At 43.5% G+C, this 24,307-nt stretch overlaps 1 protein-coding gene across 1 annotated transcript in view; it reads right to left on the reverse strand.

Annotated features, from left to right (window-relative positions):
- SNTB1 (syntrophin beta 1) overlaps window positions 1-24,307 on the reverse strand; it is a 228,089-nt gene that overhangs the window by 26,485 nt on the left and 177,297 nt on the right. The window contains exon 4 of the mRNA XM_035011838.1: window positions 2,733-2,872. Within this exon, the coding sequence (XP_034867729.1) occupies window positions 2,733-2,872 (140 nt within the window). The remainder of the gene's footprint in view (window positions 1-2,732; window positions 2,873-24,307) is intronic.

Genomic DNA, 24,307 nt, shown 5'->3' on the forward strand with positions numbered 1-24,307 from the left:
CCCGGGAGGGGGAGGCGGGGCGATCAGCCGGGGAGGGGGAGGGGGGGCGATCAGCCCGGGAAGGGGAGGCGGGGCGATCAGCCCGGGAGGGGGAGGCGGGGCGATCAGCCCGGGAAGGGGAGGCGGGGCGGTCAGCCCGGGAGGGGGAGGCGGGGCGATCAGCCGGGGAGGGGGAGGGGGGCGATCAGCCCGGGAGGGGGAGGCGGGGCGGTCAGCCCGGGAAGGGGAGGCGGAGCGATCAACCCGGGAGCGGGAGGCACTCTTCTGGCGGGAGGAAAACGAAGACGGAAACTCCAGCTCCTGCAATTTCCAAGCTGCTGCTCAGGAGCAGACGGCAAGTTAGCTACTAGCTGGAGCGCACGAAATAAGAACGTAGAGCCGGGGCTGCCCTAACGCCGCGCACAGTCTCTGCCTCCCGGGCTAGCGGCTGGAGATCAGGGGCATGGTTAGGAGCTTCCGCGTACCACTGCTTGTAGGGCTCACACACACACAGCACGTTTTGATTCTGCAGTTCAGTGGTGAGGCTGGGTGATTTGGGAAAGAGGCAGTAAACTGGGAGGTCAGGTATCACCACTGCATCTCCTCTAGGTGTAGACGGTAGGTGCCGATTTCTTAGGATGCATCTTGAGCACAGTTCGCACTGAAAGGGTTTCCATTATTTATTTCCATAGCGGACGCTGGCTCGTGGCTTCGGGCTACTCGTGTGCTTTGCTCACAGCCCAGCCCTGGCACGCCTGTGGCTCCTGAGCCTTTCACAGTTACTGCTGGTGCCCCCCCCAAACCTACTCAGATCCATTTGCTGCGCCTGCGCACCCTTTTCGCAGAGCCACTGACGGCCTGCTGTGTAGACGGCCCCAAGAGCCTGCAAGACGACCTCCCGTCAGGCAGCCTGAGCTTTGGACACACTGCCGTTGGAGCGTGTCAGTCCAGTCACTTGCCCGAATCAGGACAAATTCGGAGCTAGTCATTTATGCTCTAGGGTGGTGCTGTCCCACAGAACTTTCTGTGACGATGGATATGTTCTAAGACCTGTGCTGTCCAACTTAATAGCCACTAGTCACAACTACTGAGTATCTGAAATATGGCTATTGTAGACTGAGGCGCTGAGTTTTTTAAAATCCTGAATGCATGCATGCATGAATAAAAAGGCAGCCTCCATGTCAGAACGCTCAGAAACTCCGAGTAGGCTATGCATGAGGTAAGTTTTATTTTCAAGTTGCCTGAGAGTTACCTAGAAACTTCACCTTACATAGACTTTTGTTCCCAAAAATCAGTCTAAGAGGCCTGAGTCCAATTTCTCTGCTTAGTGGGTGAGGGCTGTGGAACGTGATGGAGGCTGAGATGAATTTGAATGGACCCCAAGACACAGCCTGAAGCTCCACAGGAACATTTTAGGATGTTTGGCTTCTGATTATTGAGATTTTATTGCAAACATCAATAGTGCTTTCATAGCTACCCTGCCAAAGATTTTAAGGCTTAGGATACTCAAAAATTAAACTACTGTTTTGTTATTTTATTTTATTTGTATCTAAATGCTCTAGGTGTGATCCCTGACCCTGAAGGCCTCCTCCTCTATTCACCTCTGGGGCCGATAATCACTTCTTCTTCAGGTCACCCTTGCTGTTCTCCATAATCACCATACGTGGACGTAAGAGGGCTTTGAAAGGAGTTTCAGCTCCACACACCATTGCCATTTTAATCTCGTGTCTCCTCTTGTTCTGTTCCTGGGTCTCATTCTCTTCCCTGCACCCGAGCCTTGGCTGTAACCTATTTGGCACCTCAGTTCCTTCAGAATGGAGAACCCATCTTGTTTCTATCTATCTTTTGCTCAGGACAGAAGCCCCCAAACCTCAGTCCTCTATGCTTTCTGTCTGTTGTCCCAAACTTCTTCCAGAGTTTGTGCCACACTGGTCAGTAATTCATTCACAGGCATTTTAGGGCCCCATACCACCAAGCACGATGCCAGGGAGGCCATAAACGTTACGTTAGCATGCCTACCTTCTAGGTAAGGAAGGAGAGGTAGAGGAGTAATGAAAACTGTGTCCAGAATCATAAAGCACATACAGAAAGAGATGGCAACAGGAGACAAGTCTGGGAGGTGTCAACTACTTGGATCAAGACTCAGGTTTGGTGCGCTTTTGGGCTCAGAATAAAGACCTTCAAAAAGAGGATAAGCACATGATGCATTAAGATAATATGTCACATGAACAATAAACATGCATTGAAGGTCCTAAGAAACAGACAGACCCTGGCAGCCCCATTTCCACAGGAAGCACCAACAACCGAGGAAGAACTTGCTATGGGGTCTCGCGCCGAGCCAACTGTAAAAAGCACAGTAATAGTACATTCCCATATGACAATCCCTGTGCCACAAGTGAAGGCCCTTGCTTGACGATTCTACCTGAATTTCAAGACTGTAAACGCATGGGCATAGTTCCTCTCAAAGGAACTGGGGTGGAGACCCAGGAAGGTGACGGGGTGTGGACCATCTCCCAGATGTCACTGTTCCTTCACAATGGAGAAGCAGTTTGTTCTTTGGGTCCGTGTTGCCCCATGCCGGGCTGTCAATGATAAATCACCTATCCGGATAGAAATGTGTGGCTATATTTTGGGGGAGTTCTCAGTTCCTGACGCAACAGGACGCAGGAATATAATGTGCTGAAATACTTGTAATTGACCAGAACCGTCTCAAACTGCAAGTACATCAGACTCAAACACAAGGCCAAGGCTACCTGGTGGCAAGAAGAGGGTACGTGTGAACTGGGCTGAACCAGGCTTCCTTCCTCCGCGGCATGCTGTCATAGATTAAAAGGTCCTTCTCGGTCAGTACGACCAGTGCCGGCTTCCACTGCTTCTCACTCTCCCCGGGCACCTGGAACAGAAAACAGGGCGCTGTCAAGTCACAGCCTGCAGGAGGAGAGACGAAAGGAGAAGCTGGCTTCCCCCGCAATCAGAAGACCTGACCATAGGAGCCTTGGGTTCAGGTCGTGAAATCAAAATGAGAAGAAACCATTCATGGTCGCAGGATTCTTGATTCTGGAAAATATGTTTTCTCAAGGGCCCTGGCACAGATCGTCAGCACAGCCAAGAAGGAGCCCAGCTGCCAGACATCTGTCACTGTTTCTCACCTGCCAGTCAGCCCTGAAATCACTATTTCAGAGTGGGACACAGATGCTTGGGGAAATAAGCACTCCCAGATGGTTCTCTGGTAGAGTACATTGTTTTTATCAGGAAATGGTAAGGTTTGAAAGCTTTTGAAGAAATACCTAAAGGCTCTGAAAATGTATTATGGCGGCAAATGTCTGTCTGGAGAGGTAGGAGACATCAGAGCCCTTCATCTGGACTGTTTCTGTGACTCAGGCACCATCTTAAAATTCTCTTAGTTTCACTCAGCACAGAAAATTCCTTAACTCTGGGAGTGAAATGACCTGGCAGGGATATAAGAGGATTCAAACGTCAAGCTGGATGTTTGGAGCAGGAGACCCTTAAGGTCCCTTCCAATCCCGGGAGTCAGGTAGCTCAGGTCTTATCTCATGAGCCACCCCCGCTCCCCGGTGTTGATCACCAAACTCTGTACATGTTCTTCCATCTATGAAAATTCCCTCCTTCCAATGTGAACTCTGGGCCCTGAGATACATCTTTATGCTCAGTTTGAAAACACTGTGTTAGCCTTGTGACTCAAAGCATGGATCATGTCCCAGGAGCATCAGCATCACATCCTAGACCTATTGAATCAAAATCTGCATTTTAGCAAGACCTTCGGGCGGCTCATTAAAGATTAAGAATCACTGCGCTATATGAAGTCAAGGTCGTCTTTGACGCTGGCAATTCAAAGGGAAGGTTCAACCCTTTCATGACAAACCGCAATCCAAAATCTATTCAAAATTAAGCTAGGCAGTAAACTGAATAAATGATAAAGCTAATTGCTTCCCTTTCTATTCTTATCATTACTTTTCTTAAGTGCCACAGTGATATCTGTATTGAAGTGGCTTTAAGACTGAATGATCAAAGCAGAGAAGATGTGCAAGATGGCAGAAGGGGTGAGACTTATAGGTTACACAGTTTTATGGGCTGCCTGAATCTGAGTCCCCCTCTCTCCATTATTTATTGCCCAGGTGACTTTGGGAGAGTTATTATTCTCTGTCCTTCTACTATTTCCTCACCGATAAAGATAATATCGCACACAACAGTGGTTAAGAGTGTTGTCTCTGGAGCTAGAATGCCTGAACATAAATCATAGCTCTTCCCAATTTACTAGCTGTGGGATCTCGGCCAAGTCAGCTCATCTCTTTGTATCTCAGTTTCTGTACCTGTAAAATGGGGAGATAATAGTACCTATACCCGAGGACTGTGGTGAAGGTTGAGTTAAAATGTCTAAAATGTGGGGTGCCTGGGTGGCTCAGTCGGTTAAGCGTCTGCCTTTGGCTCAGGTCATGATCCCAGGGTCCTGGGATCGAGCCCCGCATCAGGCTCCCTGCTCCGCGGGAAGCCTGCTTCTCCCTCTCCCACTCTCCATGCTTGTGTCCCCCCTCTCACTGTCTCTTTCACTGTCAAATAAATAAATAAAATCTTTAAAAATTAATTAATTAATTAATTAATTAAATGTCTAAAATGCTTACCACAGTGCAGAATAAGCACCATTTAGAACCTGGTAAGTAGCGTGTAACTCATAATGCTAGAGTGGAGATTAAATAAGACCGTACACGGGGGGCGTCTGGCTGGCTCAGTCAGTAGAGCATGTGACTCTTAATCTCAGGGTAGTAAATGCAAGCCCCAAGTTGGGCGAGGAGCCTACTTTAAATAAATAAATAAATAAATAAATAAATAAATAAATAAATAAATAAATAAACAAACAAATACCACGTATATAGTGTGCTTAGCATAATATCTGGCAGATGGTAAGACCCTCAGTGAACCATAGGGTGGGAAAATTGTAGCAGACTCACTGGTTTCTAAACTTGTCAAAAGGAATTCTTTGGAAATGGCAACAATATGACACTTTCTTTGGGAAAAAAAATATATATAAGGAAACCAAGAATATCTTCGGTGCTAACAATTTCTTTTCCCATCCATCGCAGAGTTCTTCCAGGAAGAATCCATTACACAATGATCATGCACCCCTTCCAACAATTCCAAATAAAAACTCCCCTTCAGGGCGCCTGGGTGGCTCAGTCGGTTAAGTGTCTGCCTTTGGCTCAGGTCATGATCCCAGGGTCCTGGGATCAAGCCCCACATGAGGCTCCCTGCTCACTGGAGAGTCTGCCTCTCACTTTCCCTCTGCTCCTCCCTCCTGCTTATGCTCTCTCTCATCCCCTCTCTCAAATAAATAAATAAAATCTTAAAAAAAAAACAAAAACCCTCCCTTTCTAGAAAGAAGAAATCACTGTAAAGCTATTTATACTAGAATGTGAATAACTACCTGACTTACTTCTCCAATTATGCATTTGATACATATTAAAAAAAATCTAGTTTTAGCCTATTGCTTTTTCCAACAGAACAACAAATCTTTAAGATATCAAAATAAATTGTTACAGTAAGCAATGTACTAGACCCCACAAAGTAACCAAGCTATAGTCTCAAGGCATAGTGTTGGTGGGGTTTGGAATAAATTTTTTCTAGCCTCTACATTACACTTAGTAAATTACTTTTCCAGTTCAATAAATTGGACTGGAAAAGCTACAAATGATCCTTCCCAAGTGCCTATCTCACTTACCTAGTCAGATCTGCTCCATTAACTTTGACTGGGACCATTTAAATGTGAACAAAAATAAGCATCATTCTTCAAAAACAGTATTAAGTTGGCAAAATAAACCTTAACAGTGAATGCCAACAGTAAAATGCAGATCTTTCTAATGGTGGAATCACCAACTCACTCACGTGTCAAATAGTATAGATAGGTATGAGTCATTCTAAAGCCCTAAAATATTTTGTGATATATATATATATTATATATATAATATATATATATATTTTGTGGTATATATATATCTTATATATATATAAGAACTGATCATGTTTCTCATGAAGAAGGTGAAGGAGAAGATACAGGGAAACAGACACACAATTCTGAAATTACCCTGAAGCACAACTGGGATCAGCTGAATCCTGTCCCCTTCGTCACTTCGGCAGAGCATGAGAGAAAAGGTTTACAAAATGACAAGAAGAATTTGAGACGGTGGAAAGAAGTCACTGGTCACAACTGAGGGAAGTAGAAATAAATGTAGGAGATCAACACGTTGTATCTCTTAAACTTACAAAATGTTACATGTCAATTCTCTTTCAATCAAAAAAAAAAAAAAACCTGAGGGAAGTAGTCATTAAATCCTCTATTTGAGACAGGGCTTGTAAGTCATCTATGTCAGCAGCTTTCAAACTTTTTTTTTTTTATGATTTTTTTTTATTCTTATGTTAATCCCCATACATTGCATCATTAGTTTTAGACGAAGTGTTCCATGATTCATTGTTTGTGCATAACACCCAGTGCTCCATGCAGAATGTGCCCTCCTCAATACCCACCACCAGGCTAACCCATCCTCCCACCCCCCTCCCCTCTAGAACCCTCAGTTTGTTTTTCAGAGTCCATCATCTCTCATGGTTCGTCTACCCCTCCGATTTCCCCCGCTTCATTCTTCCCCTCCCGCTACCTTCTTCTTTTTTTTTTTTCTTAACATATATTGCATTATTTGTTTCAGAGGTACAGATCTGAGATTCAACAGTCTTGCACAATTCACAGCGCTTACCAGAGCACATACCCTCCCCAGTGTCTATCACCCAGTCACCCCACCCCCCACTCCTGCAACCCTCAGTTTGTCTCCTGCAATTAAGAATTCCTCATATCAGTGAGATCATATGATACATGTCTTTCTCTGTTTGACTTATTTCACTCAACATAATACCCTCCAGTTCCATCCACGTCGTTGCAAATGGCAAGATCTCATTCCTTTTGATGGAGCAGCTTTCAAACTTTTAAATTTCTTTGATCATTCTGATCAGATTAAATCACAGGTCAAAGAACAAAATGTAAAACAATTGAAAGAGGCTCTGTATGGGGTTACAGCCTGGTTGAGATCCGAGACTTTATGCCTTTGTCTTACCGCCAGCCACACACGAGCCGCACCTCTGAGCGAGGCTCCTAGCAACCACTGGGATACAGTTTGAAAGCTGCTGGCCTTGTTTTCTCTAAAATACCTAGAATCTGCAGATTCTCTCAGTACCTTTTTTGTAGGTTATTTCCAAAAAAAGAATACTACTGCGGTTGCCTAGGCAAAGTTGTAATGATAAAATTAATTAATACACACAGAGGGCTTAGAAAAGTGTCTTGCATACAGTAAGCAAGCAAGCCTTTAAAAATAGTAGCTACTCTAATTCGGAAAGATATATGCACCCCTATGTTTATAGCAGCATTATTTACAAAAGCCAAGATATGGAAGCAATCTAAGTGTCCATTGCCAGATGAGTGGATAAAGAAGATATGGTGTGTGTGTGTGTGTGTGTATCATTATGTGTGTATATATATATATATACACACACACACACATATATATACCATTATATATACCACTATATATATATATATACACACCATTATATATCTATCATTGTATATACCATTATATATATGTGTGTGTATGTGTGTGTGTGTGTGTGTGTGTGTTTATATATATAAATATATTCCATTATGTATAATGGAATATTACTTAGCCCTATAGAAGAATAAGATCTTGCCATTTGTGACAACATTGATGGACCTAAAGAGTATTATGTGAAATGAAGTTAAGTCAGACGGAGAAAGTCAAATAACCTCAGATTTCACTTACATGTGGAATCTAAAATACAAAACAAACAATGTCAAAAGACAGAAACAGACTCAAATACAGAGAACAAACTGGTGGTTGTCAGGTGAGAGGGGTATGGGAGAATGAGCGAAACAGGTAAAGGGGAGTTAGAGGCAAAAACTTCCAGTTATAAACAAGTCATAGGGATGAAAGGTACAGCATCGGGAATATAGTCAATAATGTTGTAATAACTTTGTATGGTAACCGATGGTAACGACACTTACTGTGGTGATAATTTTGTAATGTACGTAATTGTCCAATCACTATGTTACACATCTGAAACCAATACAGTATTGTATGTCAACTATACACTAATTTAAAAGAAAATGTTAGATATTCTTATTACCACATCAAAGTAGGAATAGTGCCTATCAAACCAAAGATCTGAATAAACTTGGGGAAGAATTACTTGCCTCTCTGGGTCTAATGTCCTCCCTTGTCAAAGAATGGGGTAAGACAGGGGAGCCTGGGTGGCACAGTCAGTCTATGTATCCAACTCTTGGTTTTGGCTCAGGCAGTGATTTCAGGGTCCTGATCTCAGGGACCTGAAATCGAGCCCCAAGTCGGGCTCCACGCTCAGCGGGGAGTCTGCTTAAGATTCTCTCTCGCCCTCTGCCCCTCCTCCCCACTCCCCTCTCTCTATAAAATCAATAAATAAATCTTAAAAAAAAAAAAGAATGGGGTAAGACAAAGTTATTGCTTTTTCAGTTTAAAATTGCCTGCTCCTAGGCTGGAACTGCTTCAGCTACTAGGACTCTTGCTTTATTACTTCTGTGTTCCATGGACTCTATTCAGAGGGCAAAAAAAACAATGTATGGATCTCTTTTTCTCCACTCATGCCAAGTCACTCTTCCTAACACGGTTATTTTCTACCTTCTCCTTGAGCACAGAGTGGCAGGGATAGCTCAGAGGCTTTGGAGCCCAAGGGCAACATCTTCGGAATCTGGCTTTGCCACTTCCCAGCTGAGATTTGAAGAGATTTCTTAACTGCTGTAAGCACTTGTTCACTGACGTGTACCGTGCCGATAATGGCCTCCTATGCATATTTTTGTTTTATTTTTTATTTTATTTTTTTTAAAGATTTTATTTATTTATTTGAGAGAGAGAATGAGAGACAGAGAGCATGAGAGGGAGGAGGGTCAGAGGGAGAAGCAGACTCCCCGCCGAGCAGGGAGCCCGATGCGGGACTCGATCCCGGGACTCCAGGATCATGACCTGAGCCGAAGGCAGTCGCTTAACCGACTGAGCCACCCAGGCGCCCCTGCATATTTTTATGAGGATTAAATGAGACAATGTATATAAAGCACTTCCCATACGGCAGATACTGGAAACGTTAAACTATCCCCATCCCACACCTCACGCACACACTTGCTTCCAGCTACCCTGCTCAGGAAGAAAGGTCTGGATGTGAGGCCAGTGACTAAAAGCAGGATAAAAAAAAGTTCACAGAGAAAGAAGGTCAATCACAACTTGTGTTTGGGAGATCTTGGCAACTTTTTAATTTAAGTCTCTTCACCTCAGATTGCTAGGAATGTAGAACAAAGGACAAGATACCAGGGTAATAATAATGAGCAGTTATCAACTTCCAAATGCTTTACAAACATGAGATAATTGATCCCTGCACCAACTCTTAGAGAGGCAGATAAAGATCCCCTCCACTTCACCAAAAGGAGAGGAACAAGTTTCAATGTGGCCACGGGAACACAGGGAACATGCTAACAAGTCGCAGTCTGCAGCCCTCTTCTAGCTGGTCCCAAACAACACCGGGACCCAGCGGTCGGGAGCCAGGTGGGACATGCACACCTGGGATGCAGAGCCGAATGGAAAGGAAGAGAAGGCAGAGGAGAACGGGAAAGGGGACTAGCCAGCAAGTTCAAAACCCAGGCTCTGAGGGAGCCTCAGCTCCGTTGGACTCGCTACTGGATTCGCTTCTCTCCTCTCACACAACTCCCAAACTGTTGGCACCTGGATCACATGGTGACTTCAAGGGTGGCTTACAGTGGGGAACAGACAGAATGATCCGTCTGGTTTGATAGATGTCAAGACAATGCTGAAAAATGTTAGAGAAAGCAGAATGAAAATAAGGAAAGAGAAATATGGTTTGACTGTGGGACATTTAGGGAGGTTATCATTTTCACATGCCAACGTTCCCAATAGCAGCAGTCCCCGATTTCAAATGTGTTCCCTCCTGCCAAATTCTGAAACTGGCTCTGGAATTCTATAAGCCATATACAATAAAGCCCCAGATTCAGGGTTCATAAATAGAACTCTCACTAGAGTCAACATGCAAGTTAGCATAGCAGGACTCTGGTGCTTGCATTATGGATAAATCACTTCTGGGGGACAGCAGGACCATGCTCCCTCTCAAGGCTCTAGGGAAGAATTCTTCCTTGCCTCTTCCAGCTTCTGGTAGCCACCAGTGTTCCTTGAAGCTGTGTCATTCCCATCTCTGATTCCATTGTCACATGGACTTTCTGTGTGTCTTCAGGTGGCCTTCTCATCAAGATACCTGCCACTGGATTTAAAGCCCACCCAATTCCAGTATGAACTCAACTAATTACATCTGCAAAGACCCTATTTCCAAATCAGGTCACATTCTGAGGTCCCGAGTGGACATGAATTGGGAAGAGGTGGGTAAAGCCAAGACATTAATCATAAGAAAATGGCAAGAACCCACTACATTTTCAGTCAGTTTTCCAGTTTTCTTTCTCTCTCTTTAAACATTTGCAGACACGGGGTATGTTTTTTGAAAGTTATCTTATTTACTGAGTACGCAGAAGGTCAGATGTTAATGTACTCTAACAGAAGCCTTTGATGGCTCTATTAAAAGTAATGCTTTGGTCCCCAGGATTTCATAATGAAGCCAACCCTAGGGCAGATGACACATATCCAAGGAGATAAGTGCACAGCCAGGGTTTTAAATCTTCTTTTGTCATACAGCATCATGGAAAGAGGAGATAGAAGGCACATGAAGATCTAGTCCCCATCGAGGCACAGAGCAGTTCAACCACATGAACCTGGCCTTTCAGTTGTCTTTCCTCATTTTGCTTACTGCTAATGAGACAGCTCTTCAAAATGACCACATTCTAAGATACATTCCAAAGTCTCGTCTTGCTTCTTAAAGACTGTTGGATTCTACTTGGATTACTCTGTATCTCTGTGTCACTTCCAGTTCAGGCTACGCGTAATCAATTTGGACTAAAAAATTGGAAGAACCAGATACAGCCACCCAAGCCTGTGTCTTGTTAAGTTGGGGATGATTTTTCTACCCTACACTCTTCTCTGCCTTGCGAAAAGCAGAATGACAACCTTACTGGAGAACTCAACTACAGGAAAGGGGAGCGCCTTTCTGCCCATTGTCTATCCCAATCTAATTAACTTCCCCTCCAAGGAAAGAGGGGCTATGACTCTAATTGTTCAGATCTAGAGCTGTCACTGGGTCTTTTTTAATAGAAGGCATTGTCATATTCATCACAAGTGGGTGTCTGTGGTCACTACCCATTCACTGCAAATCACCATATTTGCATGAAGGGAACATGTATGCTGGACTGGTCCTACAGCAGCCTGGCCATTTTGGTCCACACTGTTGACTCATTTCAATACCCAAGCATCCTAACTTCAAAAGAGGCCAGAGGAGGCAAGACACATCACTTCGGCCGTGTTCTATATGATGCAGCATTTATCTGAGTTTGGCATCATTTAGGGCTTATTGGGCACTTGCCTAGCTATTAATAAAGATGGGTTTTTTCCTTATTCTTCATTAGTACATCATTCCCTCTCACTCTCAGTTGGGAACCCCAGAAAAGAGAAGGGGTGTGTAGTTACACTACCCAAATCCTACTCTGAACCACCCAACACTCAGCATTCTGGAAGAAAACCTGGCCATGAACTTGGACCCCCAAACTGGATTCTGCTGTGTGTCGCCTTGTCATGCCCATTTTGAATAATTCTGCCCTTTTTTTTTCCCCCCTGCCCACATTAGTTTTTACTACTAGACAGTTTATTCTCTCCTTCCTTCCAGAGACGCTCTGGCTCCATGATCATCAGCTGTTTTCACCTCCCTCACCCAGCTTCTTGGATCTAGACTTGCCCGACCTGTCAATTCCTTCTCTCATGAGGGAGCCCCAGCTCCTAGAAGCCTATTTCACCAACCATTCCATTTAGAGTCAGAAGATGTATTTGCCTCCCCACTTGGTGCCTTGGCTCAACTGGGAACAACCTGAGTTTCCCCCCAGGACTTGGCAACTTCCTTTGGACACGTCCAAACACCAGCTGTTTGAAGAGGAGACCTGCTGTTTCTACACAAATGAATTCCTTACACTGCTTCATATGGGTTTGTTCTTTTAAACTTGTAAACATTCCCTTTCATCTTGTTTACTTGTGTGCTCAGTTCAACCTTTTCTGAGGAAAGTCCAAAAGTAAATTTCAACGCCGCTCCCTGCCTGAATTATACAAAATTATAATTGAGTAAGGTCAGAATTGTTTGGGATTTGCTCTGTCTTTGGACCTCAAAAATAGTAGTAACTTAGAAGGGACACTTAGGAGAGAAAGGTTTAGAGAGAATGTGACATGTTAGGTTTTGAGTCATTTCAGTCTGATGGTTTATTTTTTTTTAATTTTTTTTTTTATTTATTCATTTGAGACAGAGAGATACAGAGAGAGAGAGTAGGAGCAGTGGGGAGAGGCAGAGGGAGAGGGAGAAGCAGACTCCCCGCTGAGCAGGGAGCCTGATGCGGGGCTCGATCCCAGGACCTGGAGATCATGACCTGAGCCGAAGGCAGACGCTTAATGACTGAGCCACCCAGGCACCCCAACAGTCTGATGGTTTAAAAATCTACATCACAGGAAAAGAATTCTTTTATTAAGGGAAGAGAGGCTGAAGGGGTAAACGTGTATTAAGAGCCTACTGTGTGATGAGCAGGGTTGTGGGTTACATGGTGGTTCCCGCTCCTCCAAATTCAGATGGCGAAGTCCGAACCCCCAATACCACGGAATGTGACCATTTTAGGAAAGATGGTCACTGCAGATGTAGTTAGTTAAGACGAAGTCGAACTGGAACACAACAGACCCTAAACCAGTATGACTGGTCTGCTTGTAAGAGGGGAAATGTGGACACGGGGAGAATGTCACGTGGACACGAAGACAGGAGTGATCGAGCTCCAGAATGCTGAAGCTTGCCAGCAAACCACCGGCAGTGAGAAGAGAGGCAGGGAGCAGATGCTCCCTCATAGCCCTCGGGAGCGAGGAACCCTGCTGGTGCCTGACTCATGCGTTTCTAGCATCCCGCACCGCGAGACAATCCATTGCTGTCGTCCGATTGTTGTAGTTCGTTACGGCAGCCTTAGGAAATAATATCAGCACGGTGCTCCGCTTCCCCTCCCTTAACCCATTCAACACCTCGAAGCATGTATTATTATCTACATTTTCCAGAAGAAGAAACCGTGGCTCAGAGAGGTCATGCACTAGCCAAAGTTACATAGTGATAGTTACAAAGCCACGTATGTGCCTTCCTGACCTCAAAGCTGTGATACTTTTCAGATCACAAAGCTGCCTCTCAGAAGAAAGGAAAAGGGGGGCAATGTGGTGACGTGAGGGGAAAGGCAGGAGGGAAGACCAGCTGGGAACTCGGCTGTAGCGTCTCCCGCGGACTGGGGTGCACGGGGTCCAGCTCTGTGCAACTTGGCAACATACTCCTCGCCCTTCTTTTCCACCTCCTGGCACACGGGGCTCCCCTCAGGCCAGACATCAGCTCAGTGCAAGTTCCTCTGAGTAATCAAAGCTCTTTATTCCCCAAGTGTCACATCTGATTAAAGTAATTCAAGACTAAGTTGTAAATGACTCATAACCCTTAATATGTCTTTCCACTGAGGGATATTTCTATTTATAATGAGTAGGTGAGACAAAATTAGTCCCTTATGTTTATTCTTCATTGCACAATTGAAGGGCTAGTAAATGAAACATGGTCTGTTTTCTAAAGGCAGTGAAATATTCCATTATACTATAAATTTAATTTGCAGGCTTTTGTTATTTTAGCAAACCCTATTCTTCGCTGGTGGTGCTCACTCTGGTACAAATGTCTGCCAGTTCTAAGTCCAAATTAATGGGCTGTGCAGTTCTCAATCAACCATATATCCTATGTTCAGCAACTCTATAATAATAGAGTACAGTAGGCTATGAAATTTGGATATTTGTAACTACTATACTTTCCTAGATATTTGACCCACTAGGAGGTTAAGCAGTTTCTGACCCTCCTAGCTCATGGCTACAAAAACACCAGATTCAAAGCATATGCTTTCAGCAATGTTATAGGGCTGTATCAACCACAGAATCTTCTAGACAAGGAGTCACAAATTTAGAGACTACAGAGAACCAGATGTAAAAAAAAAAAAAAAAAAGACAACCCATATCCCATTTACGGGGGAGCTTCTTTTTAGCATTAGCCAATCATTCATTACCAGGAAAGATAATAGACACAATGTTGTCAAAAGAAGCATTTCAAAAGAACCCATAAATCTGTATTTTTTAAATGTGAATTCTCCCTATTTTTAAAAGTTTGTGTGCTGGTTTCCTATTGCTGTTCTAAGAAATCACCACAAAAATAGTGGTATTTATTCTCTTACAGTTCTGGAAATCAGAAGTCCTAAAATCCAGGTGATCGCAGGTCTGCTGCCTTCTGGAGGCTCTAGGGGACAATCCATTTCCTTACCTTTTCCAACCTCTAGAAGCTTCCTAATTCCTTTAGCTCATGATTCCACATCAAATTGCCTTTTCACCCTCTGTTTCTGTCACAGCATCACCTACTCTTGACTCTGACCTTGCTGCCTCCCTCTTATAAGGACCCATGTGATTAAATCCCCCCCTGAGATAACTCAAGATAATTTCACCATCTCGAGATCCTTAATTACATCTGCAAAGTCCTTCTTCCCATGTAAGACAATGTATCTACAGGTTCTGAGGATTAGGATGTGAACATCTCTGGGAGAGCATTATTCTGCTTACCTCAGTTGGCAACTAATTCAAGTTAGAAAAACAATAATATGAAATGAAGTGATATGAAGTCTGGCACTTTAAAAATCTCCTGCATGTCCTCTTCCCTCTACTCCACCCCCAAAATGGGTAAACAGAGAAAACAAGATAGACTTAATATAGACAATCATAAAAATTGGGTTATGTGCACCTGGAGGTTCATTGTTTTTTTTTTCTTTTTATATGAAAAAAATTAAATTCCTCTAATAAAAATTTAAAAAACTAAACAACACAGGGACTGAGAAAATACACCTGCAAGGAAGCCAGGCATGGCCCACAGACTGCCAACTTGCCATCAAATAAAGACACTTACTTGTTGAGAAATAAGTGCACAATCCCGGCAAATGGATGCGCAGAACTCACAAGGCAGGGTTTCCATGAGTGCCTTGTGTTCCTCAAGGGCCCCAACTTTCCACTGAAGTGCAAGTGTGACCTGAATTAACTGAAGGCTGAGGTATAACAGGGGGTATTAGCTGTTGAGACAGATTGGCTAAGAGCAGCCTCCATCCTCAAAATGTGTGTGTGTGTGTGTGTGTGTATTCATCGTGGCTGAGCTGGTGTTTCTCTTGAAGAAATACCACCTTTGTCTCTGTATGAAAAGTGGACACCAAAAAAAGTGGACACCTAGTTCAGGGGATCAAGTGAAGGGTCAGGGAAAGATGTAAGTTAGTGATCTTTCTTGGAAAACTGAAGTTTATTGGAGAAATTTCGATACAGTAGCTTCAAGATTTAGGGACTCTCCAAGCTTCTGAAACCCAGCTCTCACAAATGACAAAGATCTCCATAATAGTCCTCTGCCCCTAACATGCTACCTGTTTCTGCCCCCTTATTTATTCCTTCTAATTTTTGAAAACGCAGCCTTTGGAAATTCTCATCTTGTGTGGGATGACTGTCCTCATGGGCTCTTGGTTCTATATTTTCGTGAGGTATCCATGTACCTTCCTAATGCCTGGGATCTAAAGGGTGTTCCAGAGACTCCAGCTGAACACTGAAGGATGGAAGTCATACCCAGATAAACACGGTAAACTGTCACCGTCTAGCACTGTTTAAAGAGCCCAGACACCCGTGATCTCTGTGTCTCTCATGGGCTTTCTTCACCCACCCAGGGCTCCAATTCCCTGTTCCTTTCACAAGCAGTGAGCTGCCCAGACTCAGCTTCCAGAAATGGATGAAAGGTTGCTTCTAATCTGTGACACTCACAGATAATTAAATTAGACTCTTCCCTGTCTGGTGGGGAAAGCTATTTTATATTTTCATTAACTCCAAAGGGCCTTTTCAATTACAGTCCCTGTTGGGTAAACAAGTTATCTTTGACTAACAGCCTTTCCTTCTCTAACACCCAGGAAACATGCCCTTTACAGGGATGCTGATGTGCAGCAGAAATTCATAATGTGGTAAAAAGTTATCTTTTGAAAGGCAGTTGACATTATCATTAAATCCAAAAGGAGCGAGTTCTTAAGAAAAAAAAAAGTCTCTGCTTCAGCATCATCTGTTTTGTTCTCACTGGGTGTGTCTGTGGGTTTTCTTGGAGATTTTCTCATTTTATTTCTCCCTCAAAGGAGAAAGGAAGGGTGCTTTGAAGGAGGAAGACTATTAAAACGTAGGGAGTGTCTAGCCTCTCACCACGTCAGCATTTTCTAAAGTCATGCCCTGGTCTTACAGCTCTTCAATAACTTCAGACACCATAACACTATTCACTGTATGAAAGAAATATGAACATGTTTGCTTTCAGTGGATTTATCAGATTTTCAAAACTAAATAAACAGAAGCAAAAAATAATTCATTTTAGAGATAGTTCAACATTAGTTAGTCCACTTATCCTACTTTAGTTTAAATGCCTTCATAAAACGTGCCCCAACTAGGAAGATTCATTTTTCTTTTTCTCTGACCTCCTGGAAGCAGAGAGGCAATGTAGTATTAAGAGCATAAATCTTGCTGTCAGACAGTTCTGGTCTGCAAGTCAGCTCAGCTCTTCGCAACGTGATCTTGAATGAGTTATCTTCTCCACGTTTCAATTTCCTCATCTGTAAAATGGGGGTGATAAAGTCCCTCTCCCGTTAGACCATTAGGAAGATGGAATCAGATAATGTGTATAAATGGCTCATAGTACAATGCTCAGCAAAGATCACGTGTGGTCGGCAGCTAACTTGCATCAGAATCAGCTAGGCTGCGAGGGACAAATTCTGATGTCTGCCCCTTCTAAGACCCAATTATTCAAAAGTGCTAGGGGTTGTAAAAAGAAAAGGGGGGGGGGGGGGGGAAAAGTGCTAGAGGTGGTACCAGGAACCTGCACTTATAACAAAGGCCCTGGACAAGTCTGGTGTGTACGATTATTCAAGAACATCTACAATGAGTGTTAATTATCGTCACCATGATTTGGTGAAAATACCAATTCTTGAATCCCAAATCCACTGAATCCTGGTATCTAGGGATTGAGACTACACATCTCTATTTCTGCAACTTCTCCGGAGACTCTGATACACAGCCTGCTTTGGGATTCCCTGGCCCACATAACTCATTCTGATACTGGCTCACAGCCCTTCATTTTTTAGCGATTTAGCCAGTGTCCATGAGGCTATGAAAATGTTTGTCGTTAAAATCAGCTGACCTGAATAAAGGTGTGTCTGCCCAAGTACACCTCTGAGCTATGATGGGCTCTGCTGAGGGAACCCCCCCCCCCGCCGCATTTCTTCCTAATGTGACATCCATGAACATTGGATTCCTGCATCGTTTTTTCAAACCCTAGTCATTCATGTACCATTTTCATGATTTTTGTTGATTTCACTTATACCATTATGGGATTCACTGTTAGCCGCTCACCTGATATCTGTTCTCTTCTTCTTTTAAGTAAAAGGACTCCAAAATTATTAGGAGTGACAATATGTCCAGTTACAAAATTCTATTTCCCTGATCCCGATTATCCTTCCTGTCCCCCCGTCCAACAATCCCAACACAGATGTATCTTCTGCCTTCACCCAGTAGGCTTGTTTATACATATCCAACTTGACACGCATTTGGTTGGATCACACGTACAGACACACCCCGCACTGAGAAGAAGCCTCTTTCATGTCTGCTGGCATGCTCTTTGTAGCTGTCCCACAACAGACAATAGAAATGTTATTTCTGAGCAGAATATAACTTTGAAAACAGGGTGACATGTTTTCCCTCCTCTTTCTAGCCTTATGTTCTCTTCCTCAGATTGCCTTTCCGCAACACAACACAACACAATCTATCTGTGGCCAACGTGTTCCTTTCTAGAGTAAAAGAGCCACAAGGAAAATTCCAAGGGCATTTGAACATTCTATCAAAGCCCAGCAGCAGCAAGTGAGACATAGGAAGGCAGTGTTTCGAATGTAGTACCATGTCAGTGTGGAAATCATGCCAGGTACAAACATTTTCTGGATGATCTTGGACCTTTGCAGAGGCTTTTAATTACAAGTTTCATATAAAATTACCTTTATACTATTTAAATAGGAGATCCATCTTCAGATTTATAAAACTGTAAATGTAGTACACTAACTATTGAGAACCTAAAGAAACGTGGCTTTCTGAAAAAAGAAATCTTTCTTGTCATTTTTTTTCTGTCTGGCTTTCTGAACATATTCATTCATTCAATAAACATTTCTTAAGATTTCATTTATTTGGGAGAGGGAGAGAGAGCACAAGCAGGGGGAGCGGCAGGCAGAGGGAGAAGCAGGATCCCCGCTGAGCAGGGAGCCCGATGTGGGGCTCGATCCCAGGACCCCAGGATCATGACCTGAGCTGAAGGCAGACGCTCAACCGACTGAGCCCCCCAGGCGCCCCTCAGTGAATATTTCTATAGCATAAATTGTGTGCTGGGTCCTCTGCTCATTCAGTGGCCTCACTGCCACTGAATGGTGTTAGAAGGCAGACAAGTCAGGAAGAGTAAATAAGCAAATATAAAAAAGTAACTTTGGCAAGTGTTATAAAGAAACAAAATAGGCTAATATGATTTAAATACGCTGTAAAGTGTAATAGAAATTTTCACTTAGGGGGCGCCTGGGTGACTCAGTTGGTTAAGCGACTGCCTTCAGCTCAGGTCATGATCCTGGAGTCCCTGGATCGAGTCCCGCATCCCGCAGGGAGCCTGCTTCTACCTTCTACCTCTGACCCTCCCCCCTCTCATGTGTTCTCTCTCTCTCATTCTCTCTGTCTCAAACAAATAAATAAAAAAAAAAAGAAAGAAATTTTCACTTAGGAACAGTTCAATTGCTGTCCTCTGACAGTTCAATGCTCTAGCTCTGTGGAGAATTTTTTTTAAATCTAAATTTTGGCTTCTACGATATTAATCATCCATTAAGTGTCACTTGCAAAAGTACTAAGCATTTACTTAATGTTTCTAAAATAGGGATAAACATTTTTGAAAGGACTATATTTACTCTGATTTAATAATCATCTACAGTCTTTGAGAATATTTACTCAGCAAGTTTGAAGTCGACCAAATATTTTTAAGACATGGAATCTACAAAATATTATGGTAACTATTTTAATAATGGATGGTTATCCATCCAGTCATTCAATTACACGAGGAGTCCTTACCAAATTCCTACCACAAGCCAAGCCCTGGGCCAGGCTTCAGGAACTAAACAATGAATAAGACTTCACCCTTACATCTAAGGGATTCATACTGTCAGGAACATAAGCAGTAGGAGACTGTAAGTGCTGGAAGAGGAAATGTCCTGTGTGTTCCAAGGAGGAAGACACTGATCCTGCCTCACAGGATGAGGGTTAGGACGGAGGAGATGTCATCTCTCCTGATGCGACAGCTGGGACTCTCCTAGTCAAGAAGAGGAGGAGGAAGGTACAAGAGTAAAGTAGTGGTGTAGGCAAAGCTTAGGAAGAAAAATCATGCATCCAGAGAATGGTCACCAGTTCCATGGGGCAGGCGTGTTGGCTGAAGAGGAAAAGAGACAACACTGGAAAGACAGCAGCAATCTGAGGTGTCACAAATCCACTAATGGCTTTTTACAAAACATGACTTAACTTCCTGAAACCCACATGTCCCGTGCTTACAACATACTCTTGGTCCAGGATCTTGCCTTTTAAGCCAGGCAGTCATGCAGTCAGTAGGTCCTCAGGAGAGCTGTGGTGAGAGTTGTCTCTCCTGTGCCTGGAGCACAAAGACCAGACCAACAGCTGGACCGGGGACCATCAATAACCCCTGCTACCCTGCACAGTGGAACCGCCCTCATCAGAACTCTTTCTGTAACTCCATTACCTCAACAACTTCAGGTTCCGTGCCCTGGTTATGCTGCCCATGTGTCTAGGAACCACCCTAAAGATTTCTCCTAACACGGCCATGAATTCATGCCTCATACAGGGTTGGGCGCCATGACACTATCTGAGCCCTTGATGTTTTTGGCAGGAATCCCTACATCTTTCCAAGGCAGAGCTCATGGTGCTAACTCTATCCCATTAGCTACTGTTCAGGGGATGCTTCCAGAGCTCAACCAGCGCTTCCCACTCAGGCAACACCCCGGACTTTTGCGTGTACCCCAACCTTGCAGCTCATTCCCTTTTGCTTTTCTGGGCATCGTAAATATTTTTTTATAGATAGACCCTAGCTCTGCCCCTCACATGAAACCCTCCTGCCTGCCTCAGCATTCTTCCTACCAGAATGAGTTGCATGCTTTCACTGAACTCTTCTCCTTCAGCCCCAACTTCGTTCTGTGGTAACACCCCCATTTTATTGAATGAGCACGCCAGCACTGAGGTAGAAAGAGTTTTCTTTGTAAGAATTTATTTGAGTTTTAATTTTAACATACGGTGAACTATTTCCATGGTGGTACCTAAGTATGTATTTATGAAACTGACTCTACGGTTTCTTATAACTTTAATCTATTTAAGTTGCTATAATAATAACACTTACATTTTTTTTTAGTATTTACCAAACACCAGGCATTACTTTATAAGCATATCTCATTTAACCTTAAAACAATCCTGGGAGGTACGCCATTACTATCCTCATTATAAAATTAGGCGAGCTATTGTTCAGAGATCTTGAGTCCCATACCCAGTTTACATAACTCTACTTTATTGTTTATTATGCCACGATATTCTATGGTTTATTATTGATGGATACACAAAGGATGCTGGATCCGCAACACTTAACACAGTGTCTAGCATATAATAGATGCTCGGTATGGTCTATGGAAGACCAAGTGGTAATACATCCTGACAGGAAAATCCCTCCCTGAGGAAGAAGACCACGGTTACAGAATAGCTTCCCTCCATGTTTTACCCCCACTGGAAGCAGAGGACCAGAAACGCCTATTTCTGTTGGGTAGTTGGTCAAGGCCAGATCACTGCAATTTAAGCCAGTTTCAGAGACAAGCAGCCTGTATTTAGAAGGGCCTCACACTTGGTTTAATGCTTTCTATTGTTGTCTTGAAATTCTTAATACTTTTTGAACAAGGGGCCCCACATTTTTACTTTGCAGTAGGTCTCAGAAATTATGTAGCCAGTCATAACTACTCTGTAAGCTCCATAAACACAGACACTATTTTGTTTACTGTTATATCTCCAACATCCAGGACAAGTTTGGTGTAGAGCAGGTGCTCTGTGTGTGTGTGTGTGTATTTTTGCTTTAATTAAAGATTAACTTGAAGCAGAAGCCAATGACTTACTCAAGGGACTCTAAATTTTTGGCAAGAAGTTCAAATTGGATTGAAGGTGGGAGAGTCTAGAATGCTTTGGAAACCAGACAAGAGCCCTCGGCTATTACCAAGACTACCAGACAATGGGGCATCTAAGAGGTAGATACCCTTAGACTTCGCAGATAGGGTTAGGACTCTACCAAGTGGTTGAAACTCCCATCACCACTGTGAGCATACTTGTGCTCATATTGTTTTTTGTACCTGTGTGTGTCATCAACCAGACAGTGAATCACTCGTTTGTCTGTTTGCTCTCTGTTCCATTTCTTCCTCTTCTCCAGTGTGATGGTTAGTTTTATGTGTCAACATGGCTAGATTATGCTATCCATTTACTCAATTAAACACTAATCAAGGTATTACTGTGAACGTATTTGTAGATGTGATTTACATCTATAATCAGTTGATTATATTATATTCCATTGTCCTCTGAGCTGCCTCTGATGCTCAGAACATTGCAGGGCATCCTCCGCCTGCCCCTCCATCTGGACCCGAACTTATTCTCTCCAACACACCCAGAACCACAAAGCACACCCTGAGGGCTCCAGCATGCCTGGCTTCCCTTCCTGGGAAACCCTACACTACACTTACTTGGACCAGGCCCTGACCCATGAGCATTCCCCATGATGGATAAAAAAAAGATTATCCTGGGTAATGCAGGCGGGCCCCATCCAATCAGTTGAAAGGCCCTATCAGCAAAACTGAAGTTTCTTTGAGGAAAAAGAGGTCTACCTGTGGAGTACAGCTTCAGGTCCCCCTGTAAGTCTCTCAGTGTCCAGCCTGTCCTTCTCAGTGGTCCACCCTATTAGTTTCAGATTTGCCAGCCCCCACAATCACATAAGCCAATTCCTTGAACTAAAATCAATCTCTCTCTCTGTCTCTCTCTTTCTCTGGTTTCAGAAATATAGGTAAACACCTGTTCTCCCTGACACTCAAAAGTCATCCAAACAATAGTATCTACCTTGAACATAATAAAAATCAGTTTATTACGTATCATTCAGGGTCCAGTTAAGAAAACAGAGCATTGCCTGGTAGTCCAGAGGACTGAATATATGGAGCTAGTTACATAGGCTTTGGAACAGCTGAAAAGTCAAAGTGGGAATGAAAAATCAACCCTAGGCCAGCAAAGGCTTGAAGCTCTTCCCATGGTACAGCTAATGGGACTGAGAGAGGGTAGTGATGAGAGTAGAGCTCCAGAGCGGGGAGATTCTAAGGACCAGAGCAGGAAACAAAACCATGGTCGGCCAATGGTGAGCTTGCCCCATGGAAGAAGGAACTGTCAGGTAAGAGCTAGAACCAGACGAGACGTAGCTGCTCCAGGCGATGGTCCTCAAAGCAGAAAGAGGGAAGAAATACCTTGGCTTCTCCATTCTCCTGCCCTCCAATTTCTACCTGTGCCTCACACTGGCCTAATTTAAGTAGGTAACAGTGTCTACTTCACAGGATAACTGAGAATCAAATGAAGTATCATATGAAAAGGAGCAAGCACGGTTAAGTATTACATAGGGTATTAATAGGAGTACCTGTGGTCAAGTGTGCACTGTTTTCAATAATGCTGGCCTTGCAGGGCTCATCAGTTATGAAATGACATCACTGTCATATCAGCACATCCTTAACCAAGTCTGGTCCCTGCTATCCCTGTGCTAATCATGTGTTTTAATGACAGCCTTTCTGATTCCCTGGAATGGGTTGTCTGCATGGCATTCTACTTCCCTGAAGGAAGCCTCTGTAGAGGAGGGCAACACACAAAACCTAGACCCTAAGCAGCCTGGCACTCAGCATCATGGAGTCTCAAACACACTTCTGCCCTGGATTTTCTTGGGTCCTTGGATCATCAGTAAGTTCTGAAAATTAGCCATTTCAAACTCAAGAACACACTTCCTGTCTTTTCATCTTTTGCTTCGAACAGTTTACTTCTTCCTATAGCATCTTCTTATGTGCTTTTCATTTACCAAACTCTGTTGGACTTAGTCTGCTTCATCTCTACTTAGAGAATTGGTGACCTTTTTCATTATACTCACTTTTTCCCTCGAGCCATCTTAAGACCTGAGGACCAAAAGGCGTACATGCTATTCTAGATAGACTGGCCAGAGATGCATAGCAAGTCCGGGACCTCCTCATTCTCTGCCAGGAAGGAGTATCTATGAATAACTCTGCCTTTATACTTACAGTGTGGGGAGTATAAGGTTTTGGGTAGAAAACACATTAACCAATGACAATATGATGGGTTGCTGATGTACTGCAGCTGGCACCAACCACTCTCTGTTTTATGAGTCTGTCAGCACACTCCTTCTGACCTCTTTTGCTTCATACAAGCCTCACCTCCAACGAATTCTGGAGTCCTTTCCAGCCTCGTCCTCCTGAGTGTCCCACACATCCTGTCTCCACCCCTTTCTCTCCCACCCCCATAGGAACTCAGTTCTCTTTCATCTGCATTGTGTTCAAAGAGGTGTAACTTAGCTTAAAGGAAGTGGCTTCCTTAATAAACAAGCATTTTGGTCTCAGTGGCTGCAATGATCCATTCTCATTAAATTAAATTGAAAAAGGGATCGTTCAGTTGACGACGATGACGATGACAATGATGATGATCATGATACAAGTAACAAAAACCCACAAACAACATACCACTTTAGTTTTACTACTTTCTCATTAAGAGAATATTAGGGAACAATCTTTTCTTACTGATTCTGTTATAACAGTCACTAATTATCTACAGTTGACCCCATTTGTGAGAAAAACTAAGTTATCTATAAACAGATTTTTTTTTAACCGTGA

Source organism: Mirounga leonina, unplaced genomic scaffold (genome assembly GCF_011800145.1).
Source record: "Mirounga leonina isolate KUSES-001 unplaced genomic scaffold, KU_Mleo_1.0 Mir_165, whole genome shotgun sequence".
NCBI lineage: Eukaryota > Metazoa > Chordata > Mammalia > Carnivora > Phocidae > Mirounga > Mirounga leonina.